The following is a 19,006-nucleotide window of genomic DNA, read 5'->3' as shown; positions in this document are numbered from 1 at the left end:
AAAACTATAATAAGCATGATAACGTTATACATCAGCTGCAGTCATAATAACCTATCAATTTATTTATCAACATCCTTCATGAAATGAAAAGTAAGAATTATATCTCATTTACATTAAATATGAATGCAAATTTTGTTGATGCAGATGTGAAAGAAGCAAACAGAAAACATGAAGAAAATGAAGAAAAAGAAGGGGGGAGTGCAAGAAGAACCCCCAGAGAGTGCTATACCCTCCCCTCCTCCTTCCCCTCCCCTAGAAATAGACAGCACCAGTAATATGAACATAATTCCGAAATTCCAGTCAGCACCAGCAGCCATGCCGGAGAAATTCCAGTCAGCACCAGCAGCCATCACCAAAACCAAGAAGAAAGTTGGTTTTAAAAATGTAGGGATGAGAATCATTGTTTTTTTGTCAAGTTTCTCTGTCTGTCCGGTTGTTTATAAAACTTTCCTAATGAATATGACCAATTAAGAAAATTTATTCTGATTCTTGCAAAGTAAATGCTAAGGTGGTTGTTAAATTGCTCAGATTGCTGAGTTTTGTTGTAGCAAGTCTATGTAGGCACCAGTACTACTGGAATCAGTGGCCTGTATTACAAAAGAACTTACCACTATTAGACAAAAAAAATTGAGCAGATTGTAAAATTTGTAAAATTAATGATTCCGTTTGAAATTTCTAGCATAAAGATATCTTTTAATTCCTTTTAAAAAGAATTAAAACAATTTTCAAATCAATGTAAAAATGAAAGTTAGGAGCAGAATAAAATTAGATTGAATTTATAATTCAATATTAATAAGATTAATTTTTTTATTTGATTTACATGTAGATTTCATTTTTTACTCTATGTACAGTGCACTAAGATTAGGATTGATTATATATACTACAAGCTTGTGGAGCTTTTTATATTTTCCTGATTTATTGAATTGCTCTGTTTAGAAATACTTCAAGTATTTATACTTGCTGTAGGTGAGTGAAGACAATTCTAAAGCAGTCAAGCCAATAGCACCCCCTCCACCCCCACCACCTGTGAAAGCACCCCAAAGCCAACAACGACCATTAATTACCACAGAGGATCTACTTTTAGCGAAGAGTAGGCTAAACAGGGAAAGCAAGCGACTCTCTAAAAGTAAGAAATTAATCAAATCACTTAGATGCACTTCTATAACTTTTTCTCATTGTTTAACTTTGATCAGTACAATTAAAAACATACATAATGAAATTCTTTGGTTAAAACTTTTAAAGATATAGCAAAGTCATATTTGTAACCAAGAAGTGTTAAGTACTATTTAATGAAAAAAAAGATAAAACAAATAAGGATAGGCTATAAAAGGCCGTCCCAAGATAATATTACTTAACTATCATGGTTTTAATGATTATATATATAGACAGATAAAGTTGTATATTTTCAATTTTCATTGTTTAAAGATAACACCAAATACAGATATTTTTTGTTAAAGTTAATCAATTCATAAATATAATTATATATAAATAAAGTTGGAAGTTCAGAGTTTGTTGTCTGTGAGAGTACTATGAGGCAGGTCTCTTTAACTGCTTCTGGTAATTTGTTTGCAGGAACAATAAGTCGTGCTGATATTTATGATAAATTCAAAGAAACAGACTTCATACCTCTTGACTTTACCATAGTAAGTTGAAATTTATATAAATATTCCTTTTGAAGTTTAAAACAATATATTCTTTTCTTCAATTTTTATTAGGAGACATAGTCTTAATGAATTTGATATTTTTTTGCTGCATACAAGAATTGATACAAAAGACGTGTCACAACTGCTATAAAATCCTTAAAAATTGAACATTTTCAACAAAACTTTATATTGAAGCCTCTGACCATTTGACTTTTACTTTTACTTTACTATTCAGATATACTTTATAAAATATTAGCATTATAAATAGAACTTTGGGTATCATCTATTGCTGCACAGAAAGAATGTACCAAGGCATTATCAGATTTCTCGTTGTCATCATTTTGAATCTGATTACATATTATGTAACATAAAGAGGTAATTGTGATCTTGTAGAGCAGTTTGTGGAAGGAGACACTGGACAGTCAGAGTATCATCACTCAGTTAAACCTCAGCGGGATAGAACAGCTGACGGACATGTTCTTTGACTTACTGGGAGTGAGGAAGGTTGATCTACCACATCTTACTTTACTGAACATCAATGGTAAGGACACATTCATATTATTACAGAGTAATAGTTATTACAGAGATACAGTACAAAACAAAAAAACTAACATACCATATCTTTCTTTACTGAACATCTACGGTAAGGACAGGAATTAAACACACATGATTCACATTATTACAAAGTTACAGTACAAAAACAAAAGATAAACGTACAACATCTTGCTTTACTTCACCTTGACTGGCCTGATATGATGCTGATTCACAAATATAAAAGCTTTTCATTATAATCTTACCAATCTTGCCACCATTAAATAAGGCCTTAAATTATAATCATTCTATTGTGTGCAATTATTTAAGTGGAATATCCCCTTCCTGTTCTTTTTGACTTGTTTATTTATCTGTTGAATTATTTAGGGTGCTGCAACCTCACAGATTTTGGGATTTACTGGATTGTGCAGAATTTACATGAGATTACAGCAGTAAGTAGAGATATGTGTAACACAGAAATTTCATCACACCATGAAGCAAAACCTCAAATACTGAACTTGTATAATATACCACAAAGCATAGAGTTAGATACTAAACTTGTGTAATACCACAAAGCAGAGAATCAAATATTGTACTTTTGCATGAATTACTAACATTCAAGTAATTGCTGTTCAGTCTTTTCATTCACTCATAACTCAACAAGTGAGATTATTGAACAAATGTGTTACTTTTATTTATTTCAAATATTAGATTTCAATGAAAGGCTGCACAGAAGTGACTGAGCGTTCTGTCCATTATATCACAGACGGAAAAATGAATTTACGAGACTGTCAGATGTCTTCTACTCAGTGTCGTGCAATTCCACTCAAGTTAGGTAATAGTTATCTGATGTCTTCTACTCAGTGTTGAGTAGTGAACAATACTCCAAAAATTATAACAATCCAAATAATTCAGATGTATTTTAACTAAATTATGTTGTTAACTTTCTTTTAATATTTAAACTTTGTATCTTTCATCTGACAAATAAACTTTGAATAATTTTAATATATATGAATTTTATGTTTTGCTTTGACAGAAAAATCTCTTGGACTCTTCAGCTTCAAGGCCTGTCCCCTGATATCTCCGTCGACAGAGACCTATGTTACCCACCCAATATCTGCTCTGGCTCAGGGATACTCTTCCAGTCAATGTAAGTATTCTATCCATTCAGGTATATTCCTCCAGTCAATGTAAGCATTTTATCCACTCAGGGATACTCCTCTAGTCTAAGTAAGCATTCTATTCACTCAGGGATACTCCTCCAGTCAAAATAAGCATTCTATCCACTCAGGGATATTTCTCCAGTCCATGTAAGCATTCTATCCAGTCAGGGATATTCCACTAGTCTAAGTAAGCATTCTATCCACTCAGGGATATTTCTCCAGTCAATGTAAGCATTCTATCCAGTCAGGGATACTCCACTAGTCTAAGTAAGCATTCTATCCACTTAGGGATACTCCTCTAGTCTAAGTAAGCATTCTATCCACTCAGGGATATTTCTCCAGTCAATGTAAGCATTCTATTCACTCAGGGATATTTCTCCAGTCAATGTAAGCATTCTATCCAGTCAGGGATACTCCACCAGTCAATGTAAGTATTCTATCCACTCAGGGATACTCCTCGAGTCCATGTAAGTATTCTATCCACTCAGGGATACTCCTCCAGTCTAAGTAAGTATTCTATTCACTCAGGGATATTTCTCCAGTCTAAATAAGTATTCTGTCCAGTCAGGGATACTCCACCAGTCAATGTAAGAATTCTATCCACACAGGGATTCTCCCCCAGTCAATGTAAGCATTCTATCCACTCAGGAATACTCCTCTAGTCCATGTAAGCATTCTATCCACTCAGGGATACTCCTCTAGTCTAAGTAAGTATTCTATCCACTCAGGGATACTCCTCCAGTCAAAGTAAGTATTCTATCCACTCAGGGATACTCCTCCAGTCAATGTAAGCATTCTATCCACTCAGGGATACTCCTCCAGTCAATGTAAGCATTCTATCCACTCAGGGATACTCCTCCAGTCAAAGTAAGTATTCTATCCACTCAGGGATTCTCCTCTAGTCAAAGTAAGCATTCTATCCACTCAGGGATACTCCTCTAGTCTAAATAAGCATTGTATCCACTCAGGATTCTCCTCCAGTCAATGTAAGTATTCTATCCACTCAGGGATACTCCTCTAGTCCATGTAAGTATTCTATCCACTCAGGGATTCTCCTCTAGTCAAAGTAAGTATTCTATCCACTCAGGGATACTCCTCCAGTCAATGTAAGTATTCTATCCACTCAGGGATACTCCACCAGTCAATGTTAGTATTCTATCCACACAGGGATTCTCCTCCAGTCAAAGTAAGTACTCTATCCACTCAGGGATACTCCTCCAGTCAAAGTAAGTATTCTATCCACTCAGGAATACTCCTCTAGTCTAAGTAAGCATTCTATCCACTCAGGAATACTCCTCTAGTCCATGTAAGCATTTTATCCACTCAGGGATATTCCTCTAGTCTAAATAAGCATTCTATCCATTCAGGGATACTCCTCCAGTCAAGGGAAGCATTCTGTCCAGGCAGAGATACTTCTTTATTGTACACATGAAACATCTCATAATTTTCCAACCATGTAGTACATTTAAAATCAGCAAATTAAAACAAGGAATCGTGAAATACGTTAAACAGCTTTTGAATGAAGTGAAATTTTTGTTCTTTTTTTCTTTTCGTTCTACATGTAATTGTAAGTGGTTGGAATCAACATGACTGGAGTTGAAAGGCCCACCTATGTATATTTAAAATGCAGATAAATTGTTTGCAATATTGCAGTGGAATGGCAAAAGAGACACACCCCTTATATATTATATTTTCTTTCTTTTCAGTGGATCAAACAGGAAATGATTGGATAAATCTGGATAAATACAAGGTGGTCATCCTGAATGAGGGAGAAAATACTAGTCTAGGGGAAAGAATAACAAACAAACCAAGCTCAGGAAAAGGGGTTCAAACCTGGCTGGATTGGAAACCCAAGGCTGACTCCTCTGTCACCATCAATCTGATAGAAATAGACAGAAAATCAGTAAGTAAATCTATAAGGTCAAGTAGTCAGTAGCCTTCAGTCTGATAGAAATAGACAGAAAATCAGTAAGGTCAAATAGTCCAAAGTCAAGTACTTAGGAGCCATCAATCTGATAGAAATAGACAGGAAATCAGTAAGGTCAAGTAGTCAGTAGCCATCAATCTGATATAGTTAGATATGGTTTGTCTTAACCACAACTTGTATATTATCCAACAAAGGAGACAATTTGAATATCTATAGACACAAAAAGGAATGATGTAGTGACATTACTGGCATTAAAATGGTCACACAACTTTTAGTGTTAAAGGATATTTGCCACCAAAGTTAATATATTGAAGATATCTTTTTTTGTGTGTAAACCAAACTTCTTTAAATATTTCAGAACTTTGAGGGACTGGTCATGAGCAATGGAAGTGTGGTTATTCTTCCGTTTTCTGACAAGTCACCATCGTATATCCAGAAAATTGCCGGCACGATCCTGTCCATCGTTAGTCAGGTACATCACTAATGATTACAGTAACAGTGCCACTGTTAGGGGGAGTACAGATACCTGTTCAGTTTTAATTTAGATGCACCTCTTCAAACTACATGTGACATTTAGAACATCCAGACTCTGATGTCACATAGCATCTTATGTTAGTTGCATTGCCAATATGTTCGAAAAATACAAGTTTGAACAAAAAACTTTTTATTACTGTTCATTTGCAGTGTCCATTGAATCAAGGTGAGTTATATATTTTGGTGAGATTTTGTTTTTATCATGGGTACAAAGATTGTGGCAAGATTCAATTTGCAAAGTTTTGTGGACCCTGAGGTTACTGTAGAAATAAATTCATTTGGATTAATGAACAAAGTCTGAATTTTCTCTTCATCCAAGTGTTGTTTTTATAGCTCATAGTGCAAGTGACACATTGTACCCCCCCCCCCCCCCCCCTCACTTTTACTGCAGTGTCTATGTACAAGTTGTCAGTTGATGCTTAACTACATTAAATTTTTTAGTCATTCCTAAATTTAACTTTTCACTTATAAAATAAAGACACATGTTTTATGATTAGCTCTTTGTTGAATGTTGTCTCTTTAATTTAGTACCCAGAGACAGGTTTTTTGATTTGCAATCCTGAATATGATGCAACACCTGCTACAGAACATAAATTGAAGGACATTATACACAGGGTCAAGGACACATTGACCGTTGCTATGGAGAGTCTTGCTGAAGAACTGAATAAAGAGTAAGTAACAATGACTTTCTTGTTTGGTTAATGTTGATGAACAGTTATTTCTCTGTACTAATCAAGCAATTTCAATGAAGGACTCTGTTAGTATCAAAATGAAAAAAAAAGTTCAGTCTGCATGTTCTTTTGTTATTTATATGCAAAACATCCAAAAGGAAAGGAAATTTGATTTCATTATAACACTCTTTCATTAATTATGAGGAGATTAAAGAGGATTCACACATATTATCATTAGCATATATTATAGATGGGTATCCCCAAAGAACTTTTTTATCACAATATATCACAATTTTTTCCAAATTACCACATTAAGGAGGCTGGGGGAGCTCTCTTTATCTCTTTATCTTAGTTCCTTGGAAGTTTTTTCTCACTTCCATCAACTTTGAATTTACAAAACTTAAAAGCAGGGGTATGTTGTGTTGAAAATGTCCATCTATATGTCCATTACACTTAGAATTAACCATATTATCTGCAACTCCTATGCTACTCTAAAAAAATAATAAAACTTACAGATCTTTATTACATAGTGACGTTGTGCATGTCTGTTTTATGTTCTGTTCAGATAGTTATTTGAAGTTTTCCATAGCAAAACATAGACTTGCCATTTTAATTATTTATATGTAAACTGCAAAATAACCACCAATTTGCCTAATTAGTAAATTGCTTTCTACATTTTTTTTAGAATCAAGGATAAATGGAGGTTGAACGAATTTAGATTTCATGATCAGATTGTGTATACAGCGGGCAGGAAGTTAATTCACCATATGGAAAAAATCATCGCCAGGAAAAACAAAAAAGATGATTCTACCCAGCTTCTTCAGTATATGTTATTGGTTAGTAAATGTCACACTTAGGAAAGTCTTTATTTCTGACCAAAGTGACTTATAAAAGTGGTTTAAGTAAAATTCAAATTGAATCCAAGATACTTAAACTGAAAATATTAAATGATACTTCTTTCTTGTTACCAAGTAAACAAAAAATGAAATCCTATGCCTTATGATTTAATTACAGAAAGAAATGTTAGTAGAAGTTATATACATGTATTTTCCACAGACGACTTTCTTTGCCCCTTAGTGAATTCATTTGATGAAGGTTCATAGACTGACTAAAAATAATTTGTTTTTTATGCATGTTTACAAACAATATTTATGTATATGTTTAAGAAACTTCATCTTGTATAGCTATGTAGAGAATCTGTAGGAAAATGGTCCAAATGTAGAAACAGGTTTTTAAAGTTTAGAGAAAATATTCAAAATTGACACATTTACTTCTTCACCTTTAACTTAAAAGAAGAAAAAGATTTCCTTTGTATTTCAGTTGTGTTTTTATTATTTAAGGGTAAGGAGGACCAATGCTTTGATGCCATAGACAATCTGATATTGGATCTACAGGACCATTACCCCTGGCACACCTTCCATTACTTTGCCACAATCAGGAAGCTGATTGAGCTCAAGTATAAGCCTGACAAATTCAAAGGGAACTTAGGCTATCTGAAACAGCTGATAAAAGCTGTGGATGAACCTCCCCTGTCCAACCTTAACATGAAGGACCCGTACAAGGAGATGATCCAAATCCTCAGTCTCAGGCATGAACGGGTGAGGTCATCATAACGTAGTGAGATCATGGTCATTTAGCGAGATCATTGTAACTGAGTGAGATTGTTGTAACACTCAATGAGAGCATTGTAACTTAGTGAGATCCTCGTAATTTGGTGAGCTCATTGTAACTTAGTGAGATTATAGTTGTAACTTGGTGAGATCATTGTAACTTAGTGAGATTATAGTTGTAACTTGGTGAGATCATTGTAACTTAGTGAGATTATAGTTGTAACTTGGTGAGTTCCTTGTAACTTAGTGAGATCATTGTAACTTGGTGAGATCATTGTAACTTAGCGAGATTATAGTCGTAACTTGGTGAGATCATTGCATAATTGTTGTAATTTGATGAGATTATTGTGAATTAGTGAAGTTTTAATTAAGTTGTTGCAGCTAGGTGATATCATTTTGTAAATGTATGAGATCAGTGGTGTACATTGTTGAGATAATTGTTTGTATTTATGAGCTGTGATCTCCTTTCCTATTATATCTGCATTTTCTGTGCAAATTCTATTTTAGGAAACATGCTTAGCTTTATAAAATAAAAAATTAAAATAACATTCTATTAATCTAAACCAGAATTCTTTTCAAAGTGATGATCTTACTGTATCTCAAATTCAATAAATCTTAAAGATTTATACCTTTCTACAAATTTTATGTTCAAGGTTTAACTGTTTGACAAAAATTAATCCAATGGGGTGGGGAATATAATAAATTGCATTGTTTTTTGCTGCAGGGTATGGGAACATTGTACCCAGACATCCGAGGTTATCCCTCCATGACCAGCTTCGCGGTACTGGAGACGCTCGTGACGGGAATCATGGAGTCGCCTCCCGATAAAAAGGGGTTCATCAAGGGACTAGGAATAGCTGTACCCTGCTACAGGAAGGAGGACTTCACTGTTATATTTGGCCAGTCCATGAATGTAAGGAGCAGTTCAAAAACTCAAGTTGTTTACAGTTGTGTCTATCACCAGAAAAGTGAATCATTATTTTGACTAATTTTGAAGGATTTTCAGTGAAAAGTGGGGATGGGTATCAGCAAAAATTTCGTATCGTGATATATTGTGATTTTTTTTCCCAAGAACTACCGGTATAATTCCGTGTATATTTCTCCTGAATTATTTTTGTTTCAGGTAACGATGAAGGGGATAGAACTTGATCTCAAGGTAACTATTCTAAGTCTGTGGTTAAAGTTCAGTTGTACTGTTTTGTTGTAGATGAGACCCAGAAAAATGGAAGATGGCGATCATTTTGACCAGGTAACATTTAACAGCCTTAACTTTTACACATGCCTAGTATGGTATAAATCAGGTACAGTATAAATCTTACACATGCCTGGTATGGTATAAAATCAGGTACAGATAGAAGCCTTAAATCTTTCACATGCCTGGTATGGTATAAATCAGGTGCAGTTTAAATCTTACACATGCCTGGTATGGTATAAAATCAGGTACAGATAGAAGCCTTAAATCTTTCACATGCCTGGTATTTTATAAATCAGGTGCAGTTTAAATCTGACACATGCCTGGTATGGTATAAAATCAGGTACAGATAGAAGCCTTAAATCTTTCACATGCCTGGTATGGTATAAATCAGGTGCAGTTTAAATCTTACACATGCCTGGTATGGTATAAAATCAGGTACAGATAGAAGCCTTAAATCTTTCACATGCCTGGTATGGTATAAATCAGGTGCAGTTTAAATCTTACACAAGCCTAGTATGGTATAAAATCAGGTACAGAAAGAAGCCTTAACTTTAACACATGCCTGGTATGGTATAAATCAGGTACAGTATAAATCTTACACATGCCTGGTATGGTATAAATCAGGTATAGTTAGAAGCCTTAAATTTTACACATGCCTTAGATATAGTAAGAAATCTCAAATATTACACATGCCTGGTATGGTATAAATCAGGTACAGTTAGAAGCCTTAAATTTTACACATGCCTGGTATGATATAAATCAGGTACAGTTTAAATCTTACACATTCCTGGTATGGTATCAATCAGGTACAGTCAAAAATCTCAAATTTTACACATGCCTAGTATGGTATAACAGTTAGAAGCCTTAAATATAGCAACATAAAACTTAACAGATCAATTGTATAATATTTATCCATAAAACAAAACATTATAAGAAGGGACTTTTTAACGCGCAAGAAAAATAACATCATGTTTCTGTGTACTATGTCATCAGTTTCAGAGAGTGGTGATATGGATTCAGAAAACCACAGTGTGGTGATCTGGAAAATCGGATCTTAACGTCATGTGATTGTGTAAAATCTACAGTAAAATTGAGTGATATACATTATGTATATACATGTAATAAAAACCAGGTACAGTTATAGAAAACCTTAAATCTTAAACATTCCTAGTATGGCATAAATCAGGTACAGTTAGAAACCTTAAATTTTGATTTTTTATTTAACTTTATGTAACTTAATGGCTGGACTAACTTTCTCATCAACTTCATTGAGATTGACTTGTGATTTTTTTTCCATGGTAGTAATTCTGTGGAAAAGCAATTTCTGTTCAATCTACTGATAGAAAATTACTGCTTAATATACTTTAAGTATGTGAACAAATTATGACCATGCACGTAGCATTAATTAATACCACATTGGAAATTGCTTCCACAGTATTTGTTTGTTAAATAAATTATTTTGTATCTTTCGGTAAAATTTTTACTTCAGTTGTTTAGTTTTCATATTTCAGTAAATTACACTTTCATATGTCTCGCAAAATTATTTTTTTTTAGGTTGAATTACTACTGGACATTCTTGAGAACTCTGGCTGTTTAATGAAGTTTCCCTGTGACCTGAAGGGGCCGGGGTATGAGGACACGCTGGCCTACGTTCTCTTCAGAGACATTCCTGATCAGCCTCCAGTATCTCTTGTATGTATACTCAACCCAGTTTATCTTCTGATAGTATGTAAGTCCTCACATTAACCAGTTTGTTCTGCTAAGTTTTTCTTTTGATAGTATGTATGTCCTCATATTTACTGGTATGCTTAGCTGAGTTTCTCCTCTGAAAGTAAAAGTCCCAACATTTACTGCATGTTCAGCTGAGTTTATTTTTGGACAGTGTGTAAGTCCACACTTTATTGTATCAGTTACAGCTTGTCAGATGCACTAGCTCATTAAGGGTCTTAAGTTTCTTAAAATAGATTTAAAAATGATAGTAAATTGAACTGAATGCTTTAGAAAAGCACAACTTTCTGTATAAAAACCCAACCTCATATTCATCCCCCCCCCCCCAAAAAAAAACAAAACAAAACCAAACAAACCATGCCATGATTGGAAAACTGCAATAATATTGAAATGCATTCAAACTGAAACATTCTACACATGCACTTTTTATTGATTCTTTAGTGTCATTAAAAAGCTGCCCTAGAAACAGAGGGTGTAATGGCTGATGATGATAATGTTAATAAGAAAATACAATGTATACTGCAGTGTGTTTACCAGTACAAATTGAGCAGTTAGTGAATTATCATTTGTCTTAATTAGGTTGAATACTGGCCAGAGGAGGTTCCCAAGACTGAGAGGCAGGCTCAGAAGTTTTACAGATTCCCGGCCTTGCCCCCCAACTTCATGTCCACTCTCCTCAGGTAAGCAGACAACTTCATGTTCACTCTCCTCAGGTAAGTAGACAACTTCATGTCCATTCTCCTGTCCACTCTCCTCAGGTAAGCAGACAACTTCATGTCCACTCTCCTCAGGTAAGCAGACAACTTCATGTCCACTGTCCTCAGGTAAGCAGACAACTTCATGTCCACTCTCCTCAAGTAAGCAGATAACTTCATGTCCATTCTCCTGTCCACTCTGCTCAGGTAAGCAGACAACTTCATGTCCACTCTGCTCAGGTAAGCAGACAACTTCATGTCCACTCTCCTCAGGTAAGCAGATAACTTCATGTCCACTCTGCTCAGGTAAGCAGACAACTTCATGTCCACTCTCCTCAGGTAAGCAGACAACTTCATGTCCACTCTACTCAGGTAAGCAGACAACTTCATGTCCACTCTCCTCAGGTAAGCAGACAACTTCATGTCCACTCTCCTCAGGTAAGCAGACAACTTCATGTCCACTCTCCTCAGGTAAGCAGACAACTACATGTCCACTCTCCTCAGTTAAGCAGACAACTTCATATCCACTCTCCTCAGGTAAGCAGAAAAGGTGAAGGTAACTAACAGCATGCATCAATTAAACTCTGTCATAGGTACCTGAATTTTCTAGTGTAAAGAAATTACAGCATATATTTTGAGTCTGATTTTTTAAACAAAGTTCTGTCTATTGAAAGGGTATGAATGAAATAAAACTATTTTTTTCTGTGAGTAAAGGGGAATTCATCCTTTAGATTATAGGGATCAAAGGCATTTTACATTAGGAAAGATAAGCTTATAGAAATGAATGAAAAAGAAACATTTTAATGTCTTTCTAGGGAATTCTCTCACCTACTGCAGTTTACAGTGCTGTGGAAGGGAGGCTTTATTTGTCAGCAGGGCCCTGTTTATCACCTGTTAGAACTTCTAGACACAGATGGTAGGTATATGGAGATAATATGATTGATTGATTGAATGTTGTTTAACATCCCTCTTGAGAATTTTTCACTCATATGGAGATGCCACCACTTGCTGGTGGAGAGCTACAAGTTTTGCCCTATACTTGGCACTCAGGGCCATTGACCAGGGAGGGATCTTTTTCATGCCAGCACCTACTGTGTCACGAGACCTTGGTTTATACGGTCTCATCTGAAGGACTGGTCTCCATGTCCCACAGTGGGATTCAAACCCGAGATGTAAGGATTAACTCCTTACTTTGTGACTCTACAGCAGACACTCTATCCACTGCGCAATGCAGGCGACTGAAGATAGTATGAAATGTGTCACTTTTACACATGGATCAGTCATTGTCCTGTTTATTGTAGTCTCAGCTACTGGCATTGTGTCTTAAACTTAGCACTATTGTAGCACTTAATAGTAGCACTGATGGGTGTTGGGTAGAGTTCCAACAGCAGTCACAGTCAGCACTGACAGTAAAGGGATTAATGAATGCATGTGAGCTTCAACATTAGTGACAGTAAAATGTGTTTAAATTATCTAATTGTATAGTTTAGGTTAAAAAAGTTTTTTTAAGAAACAAAAGTTCACACTTGCAGAAAGGTTAGATATATCCAGAGGATGTTATAATTCTGATGATAGTCGTTTTCACAAGATAAACTTCACAGAATTTCAAAATTGAAGAATCTTGTTGTTTAGCTCAAAGGTTGCTTCTGACCAGAGAGTATTTCACGACCTAGATCCAAGGTCATCTGGCCATTACTGTCAGTTAGTTATATTGAATCATTTTTTAGGTGGCTCTACCATTATAGTCATATAATAAGTCATGAATATGATTCTTTTTAAGGTTGCTTAACCATTTCTGACAATTAATGATGTATAAATGAAAATCTGTATTTAAGGTGGCTCTACCATTGTTGTCAGTGATACCTAAATGTCAATCTGTTTTTAAGGTGGCTCTACCATTGTTGTCAGTAGTCGGGTACAGAACCCTAACATCATCAGTAAGGCAGCATTCAAGGGAGACAATGATGGATTAGAAAGCATGCTTTGGAATGGCTTCAAACAGATCTGTTCCATCCTTGATGCCCATATTCAGAAGAACAGAATCTATGTGCAGGTAATATCAGGGATATTTTGTTGGTTCAGGAGCAGTATGGGGATAAAACATTTGGTGGTTAAAGAAAATGATGCCAGAATAGATGGGTGAATTCTTTTTGCTGCAATCTGTTGTTCACTTTTAAAAAAAATATATAAATTTTGTAAGCACAGACGATATAAAATCAATTTCATCACATCAGTGCCAACTTTTTGATATTGATATCCCATCATATACTGTGTACAGTAAAACTCATTTAGTACGAACATGGGTATTACGAATTCACAGATATAGTGAAGTCATCTTAGATCCCCAGCTATATAAATTTAACGAATTCCTTACAGGGATATAACGAATTACGGATATAGCAAAGTAATATCATAGGTCCCACTGACTTAGTTATATCCAAGTTTTACTGTACAGGGTTATTTTTGTTCCATCTTATTTTACCTTTTACACATGCAAACGAGTGTGCCCCATTTTGAATTTGCCCATTGGCAAACACAGTTCTGATTAAGAGATAATGCCATTTTATTTGAATTCGCCCCATTTGAAATTTGCCCATGCAAATGTGACAAGTGCGAAAGGGGCAAAAATAAAACAGGAGCAAAATTTCCCTGTGTACAGTATAGCAGTTTTACTATCAATTCTTTATTTGAAAATTGATCTTAAAATAAAAAAAAATATTCATAAATCTATAATCTGGAGGAAAATATAGAAATTGAGTAGATACTGTTACATAAATTAAAATTTAAAATCTAAAATATATTCTTTAGTCATTTACATGAGATATTGCCACTTTGCGAGTTGTTCATGACTATTTCTCTATGTAGGTTTGATTACTAAGAGCACATTCAACTCTCAGAGTTCCAAACAGTGTGTGACTTGTTTGTACTTGTAGAGATACTATACATGCCATCACTGTGTGCCCTCTGGCAGTAGGTATCAGGCTGCTGACTCGGAGAAGTTTACTCACTTCTCAGAATTAAAGATTCTAGGAGGACATGATCGTGGACTTCACTGTAAAAAGATTGGAAATAAGGAGGCAGAGGAGGAAACCCAAGTGTCTTTGATAAACTACTTTGGTCCTGGTAAGTCTCTGCAGTACTACTTTGGCCCTGGTAAGTCTCTGCGGCACTACTTTGGTCCTGGTAAGTCTCTGGGGCACTACTTTGGTCCTCGTTAGGAGGGTGTCTGCAGCACTACTTTGGAACTTTTGCTCTGCTTAGGAATTGTCTTTGCGGCACTACTGGTAAGTCTCTGAGGCACTATTTTGGCCCTTTTTTAGGAGAATCTCTGAGGCTTTACTTTGGCCTTGGTAAATCTCTGAGGCGTAACTTTGGCCCTGGTTAGGAGAGTCTCTGAGGCTTAACTTTGGCCCTGGTTAGGAGTGTCTCTGAGTCTTTACTTTGGCCCTGTTTAGTAAGGAAAAACTGTCTCTTATAGAATATGTTAGTATTGGTTAGTATTGTCTCCGATGGACCCTTTTGGACCTAGTAAGAAGTGTCTTTGATAGAATAGTTTGGCTCTGGTAAGAAATGTCTATGAGGCACTACTTTAACCCTAATAAGAAGTGTCGTTGATGGAATAGTTTTACTCTGGTATGAAGTATATGACAGATACTTTGTGTGTTTTAAAATGTATCTCTGATGAATTACTTTGTCCTTGGTAAGAAGTGTCTGATATTTTTTAGCCCTGAAAAGAAATTTCTCTGATTGACTATTTTGTTATTGGTAAGAAGAATATCTGAGGCACTATTTAGGCCCTGGTAAATCCACTGCAGCTATCACTCAGTCTGTATTACTGTTTTGCTTTGTAGGACTTCAGTTCTTTTGAAATTCAAAAAATATACCTATACACGAAGTTACAACTTATTTGAAGGTATACATCATATTTAATCATGACATCCATGAAATTATGTCTGCACTTAGTAGATATTTACAGCAAAACATGATATTGCTCTCACAAATTAAGCTTACACAGTATTTTAATGAGCTACATGAGATATTGTCATGAAAAAGTTTAGCTGAGGTCAAGGCTGTGTGAGAAGAAGGTCAAAGTTGGTCAATATTGTAGGGTCAGAAGGTCAGTACAAGTTTCCTTTACATTCTGATGTACTTTATTGTAAACATGTGGTATAACCTTCATGTTTTTATAGATTTTCAGAGAAAAGATACAAGACATTTACCTAATCACAGCTGTTTTGATGTTGAATATGAAAAGATGATAGAAGACACAGTGGCAACTCGATCCAATTATACTCGCTGTTTTATGTGTGGTAACTGCTCACGAGAAAATCTCCAGTGCTATGCAAATGTTGAAAGTGGCAAAACAGTTCGGTAAGAGCATCAATATTAAGCATTGAATTCTTATTTTTAGGTCACCTGATTCACTAGGGTGACCTACTGCTATCTGCTTATGTCCGTCCTATAAACAAGGGGTTAGAATTGGTCATTACCATACCTTTTCTTTTAGAGAAGAACTGTGTTTTTAATGGACTTTTGCGAGAAGCACTGGCTTTTATAGTTGATGGTTTACTTTGACATTTAAACTTGTATCATGTGCAGAGGTACAGAATTGATAATAGAAAACCTTTCTAGTGATCATAGGCATGTTGTTAGAGTCACTAACATGTGAAGGCTGGGGGTTGAGAGTACAGTGGTTGTCTTCTTCATGGGCAAAAGTTTGTTCTCATTTGTGCTTTATAGTAGCCCATTATTTTCATTGAATTAAATGTTGAGCTTAATATTTATATCGAAGAAGAGTTTCCATACATTGTCCTTGTGTAGAAGTAAGCCGCCAACTATAAAAGTCAGTGCTCCCTGTAAAAGTCCAGTAGCATCAAAACTGTTAATTTAACAGGTTATTTTAGAAACCCTCCAAATTTAGCAGTTTTTAAGTCCTATATGTGGGAACTTATTCTTACCTTAATTTATTAATATGTTGACGGTGTGACCGTTATGGCAAGCACAGATATTTCTTTTGTTAAAATTTAGATCGGACTCATCAAGCCGCATGTGCCATTTGATGCGTCTAGACTCTGATGTCACATGACGTCGTATGTAAGTTACATTACCAAAAAGAAGCCTGAACAGTGCTGAAAGTAAATGTAGAACGTTTCATTTACTATTTATCTTCAATATCTATCCATTAAATCAAGGCATGTTAACTTTTAGTTGAACTTTTACTGCTATTTTCATGAGAACGTAGCTTTAAAAGCGAGTTTGTGAGGAAAAAAATGATAACTCTTCATTTTTTTATGATGGCAATACATTGTATTTTGAATGATTAACTTCATTTATTTAATACTGTTGAAAAGCCCATTGTTAGTAATATTGTATACAGGGTTATTTTCGCCCTTTAACATTTAGAAACAAGTTTGCCCCGCTTTAAATTCGACTATAAAGATTTTTATTTTAAGATATTATACTGTTTACGTAGAATTCACCCCATTTAAAATTCACCCACTTCCAAAGAGGGCGAAAGGGGCAAAAATAAAACAGGGGCGAAAATTTCCCTGTATACAGTACCAAGATTAGATGGTAACTAAACATTTCCTTTTATACAGTTAATTTACGTTATGTTTTCAGGCATTGTGGGTGTCTAATAGCAGGATTCCTCTGTAAATATTGCGGAGTTTGTAGATTTTGTGTTCAGAGATTAGCGGTAAGTCTGACTTCAAACAAGCTGACAGTTTATGACTTGTTTTGTATTAATATGTAATGATAGCCATTGAATTTGAGCATTGCATGTTCACATGTTTAACATTGAAATGTGAAGTATGATATTTGAATATCTTATGCATTTTATTCTACTTTTTCTCAGAGAGCCCATTGTGTTATACATCCACAGTTTCAGTCGGAATCGTTAATTTCTTCGATGGGTGAAACTGATCTATCGCAGAATGGCAATTTTGTGTTCTTTTCATCGAACTCGGAGTACAAGTTTTCCCAGCCTCTGTCTATAGAGTACTTCAGCCACCTGAGGGCGTGCATGCATCGCGGACATTTCATCCTCAATGTTACATCGTAAATACATTCAGTATTTTCCTGTATACAGTCAAACATTGTTATCTCAAACTCAGATAGGCTGGAAAAATACCTCAAGATATCCAAGGATTTGAGATACTGTTGATCACCAAATTTTCATGAGACTTTATTTTTCAAGATAGGTTTTTTGGTATATATAAGTGGGACAAAATTTTCATTCTGTTTAGTAGTTTCATAAGCTATGCTAATTAAAATTATATGCTATAACAAAATTTTCATGAGCAAACAGTGTTGTGTTATTGCACAAATATAAAGTTCTTGGAAATAAAAAGTGATTTATTTTATCTAGGGAAAAATACATAAGGAATTATTGGTTGGGACTTCAAAATCCTCGTTTTATATACAGTTATCAGGCTATCTGGGGTTGAGAAACTGAAGTTCAACTGTATCTTCTATTAAATTATATCATTATATTTTTCCAAGTACATACTGTAAGTACAGATTAGCTGTTCTGCTCTTTAATCCTGTGCATGATTCCTATTTTTACATGTATACTATAGGCCGTCATGTCGGGTGCAGGTTTCATGTCACGAGAAGTTCATCAAGCAGACCCAGATCACACCATTCAAGGAAACAGAGAAAATTTTACATGTTCTGGCCCCCTACCATAATGGAGTTGTCTATGATATATTCTTTGACATAAACAAGGTAGGCATTCCCTGAATTGTCTTTGTCATATGGGATATATTATATGTTCTATGTGATGATGGGATAATATCAATTCCATATGCAGTGTGTACTGAAAAGAGTTCCAGTTTGCTGTGATGCATGTTATGGTTTTAAAGTTCTGATTAGCTAAGGCTATTCCAGAAAACTTATATCAAAGGAATGGAACATTGCATATATACTCACCATCAATGAAAACGCAACACTCTAATTTTAGGGTGAAAAATTATATACGGGATATAACTATGTACCAAACAAGTTAGGACATCTTTCACTTTGCCAAATCAGTTCTTTAATGGTTGAATGGTTTTCACTCCATTACCGAAAGTTGATTTTTTAGCCCTCTTAACAGATAACATTTAAATAAAACACCCCCCTTCCGACCATTTAATCAAAACATGCTAGTCCGCCATGTACAACATACATGTACATGTACGCAGTCCGATTTCTACCATGCATTAGGTTTATCAATGTCTTTATCTGAGCGAAATAAATATTCTTGGGCATTTTCAATTGCCTGTTGTTCAGATACTGCGGTCGAATTTTCTCTAACTTGGCGTAG

General features: G+C 35.1%; 1 protein-coding gene across 1 annotated transcript in view; it reads left to right on the top strand.

The window, feature by feature from the left end:
• Positions 1 to 315: 315 nt before the first annotated feature.
• LOC134258357 (uncharacterized) overlaps positions 316 to 19,006 on the top strand; it is a 68,002-nt gene continuing 49,311 nt past the window's right edge. The window contains exons 1-23 of the mRNA XM_062740882.1: positions 316 to 384; positions 967 to 1,126; positions 1,573 to 1,643; positions 2,037 to 2,184; positions 2,562 to 2,626; positions 2,886 to 3,009; positions 3,211 to 3,324; positions 5,044 to 5,240; positions 5,623 to 5,736; positions 6,327 to 6,469; positions 7,155 to 7,305; positions 7,810 to 8,067; positions 8,804 to 8,992; positions 9,287 to 9,328; positions 10,829 to 10,966; positions 11,582 to 11,682; positions 12,513 to 12,613; positions 13,584 to 13,750; positions 14,631 to 14,820; positions 15,888 to 16,068; positions 17,320 to 17,395; positions 17,555 to 17,757; positions 18,279 to 18,426. Of these exons, the coding sequence (XP_062596866.1) occupies positions 316 to 384; positions 967 to 1,126; positions 1,573 to 1,643; positions 2,037 to 2,184; positions 2,562 to 2,626; positions 2,886 to 3,009; positions 3,211 to 3,324; positions 5,044 to 5,240; positions 5,623 to 5,736; positions 6,327 to 6,469; positions 7,155 to 7,305; positions 7,810 to 8,067; positions 8,804 to 8,992; positions 9,287 to 9,328; positions 10,829 to 10,966; positions 11,582 to 11,682; positions 12,513 to 12,613; positions 13,584 to 13,750; positions 14,631 to 14,820; positions 15,888 to 16,068; positions 17,320 to 17,395; positions 17,555 to 17,757; positions 18,279 to 18,426 (3,150 nt within the window). The remainder of the gene's footprint in view (positions 385 to 966; positions 1,127 to 1,572; positions 1,644 to 2,036; positions 2,185 to 2,561; positions 2,627 to 2,885; positions 3,010 to 3,210; positions 3,325 to 5,043; positions 5,241 to 5,622; positions 5,737 to 6,326; positions 6,470 to 7,154; positions 7,306 to 7,809; positions 8,068 to 8,803; positions 8,993 to 9,286; positions 9,329 to 10,828; positions 10,967 to 11,581; positions 11,683 to 12,512; positions 12,614 to 13,583; positions 13,751 to 14,630; positions 14,821 to 15,887; positions 16,069 to 17,319; positions 17,396 to 17,554; positions 17,758 to 18,278; positions 18,427 to 19,006) is intronic.

Source organism: Saccostrea cucullata, unplaced genomic scaffold, assembly GCF_032062105.1.
Source record: "Saccostrea cucullata isolate Sc308-1 unplaced genomic scaffold, CSIRO_AGI_Scuc_v1 ctg4, whole genome shotgun sequence".
Taxonomy (NCBI): Eukaryota; Metazoa; Mollusca; class Bivalvia; order Ostreida; family Ostreidae; genus Saccostrea; species Saccostrea cuccullata.
This window is presented reverse-complemented; position numbering and strand designations above follow the sequence as displayed.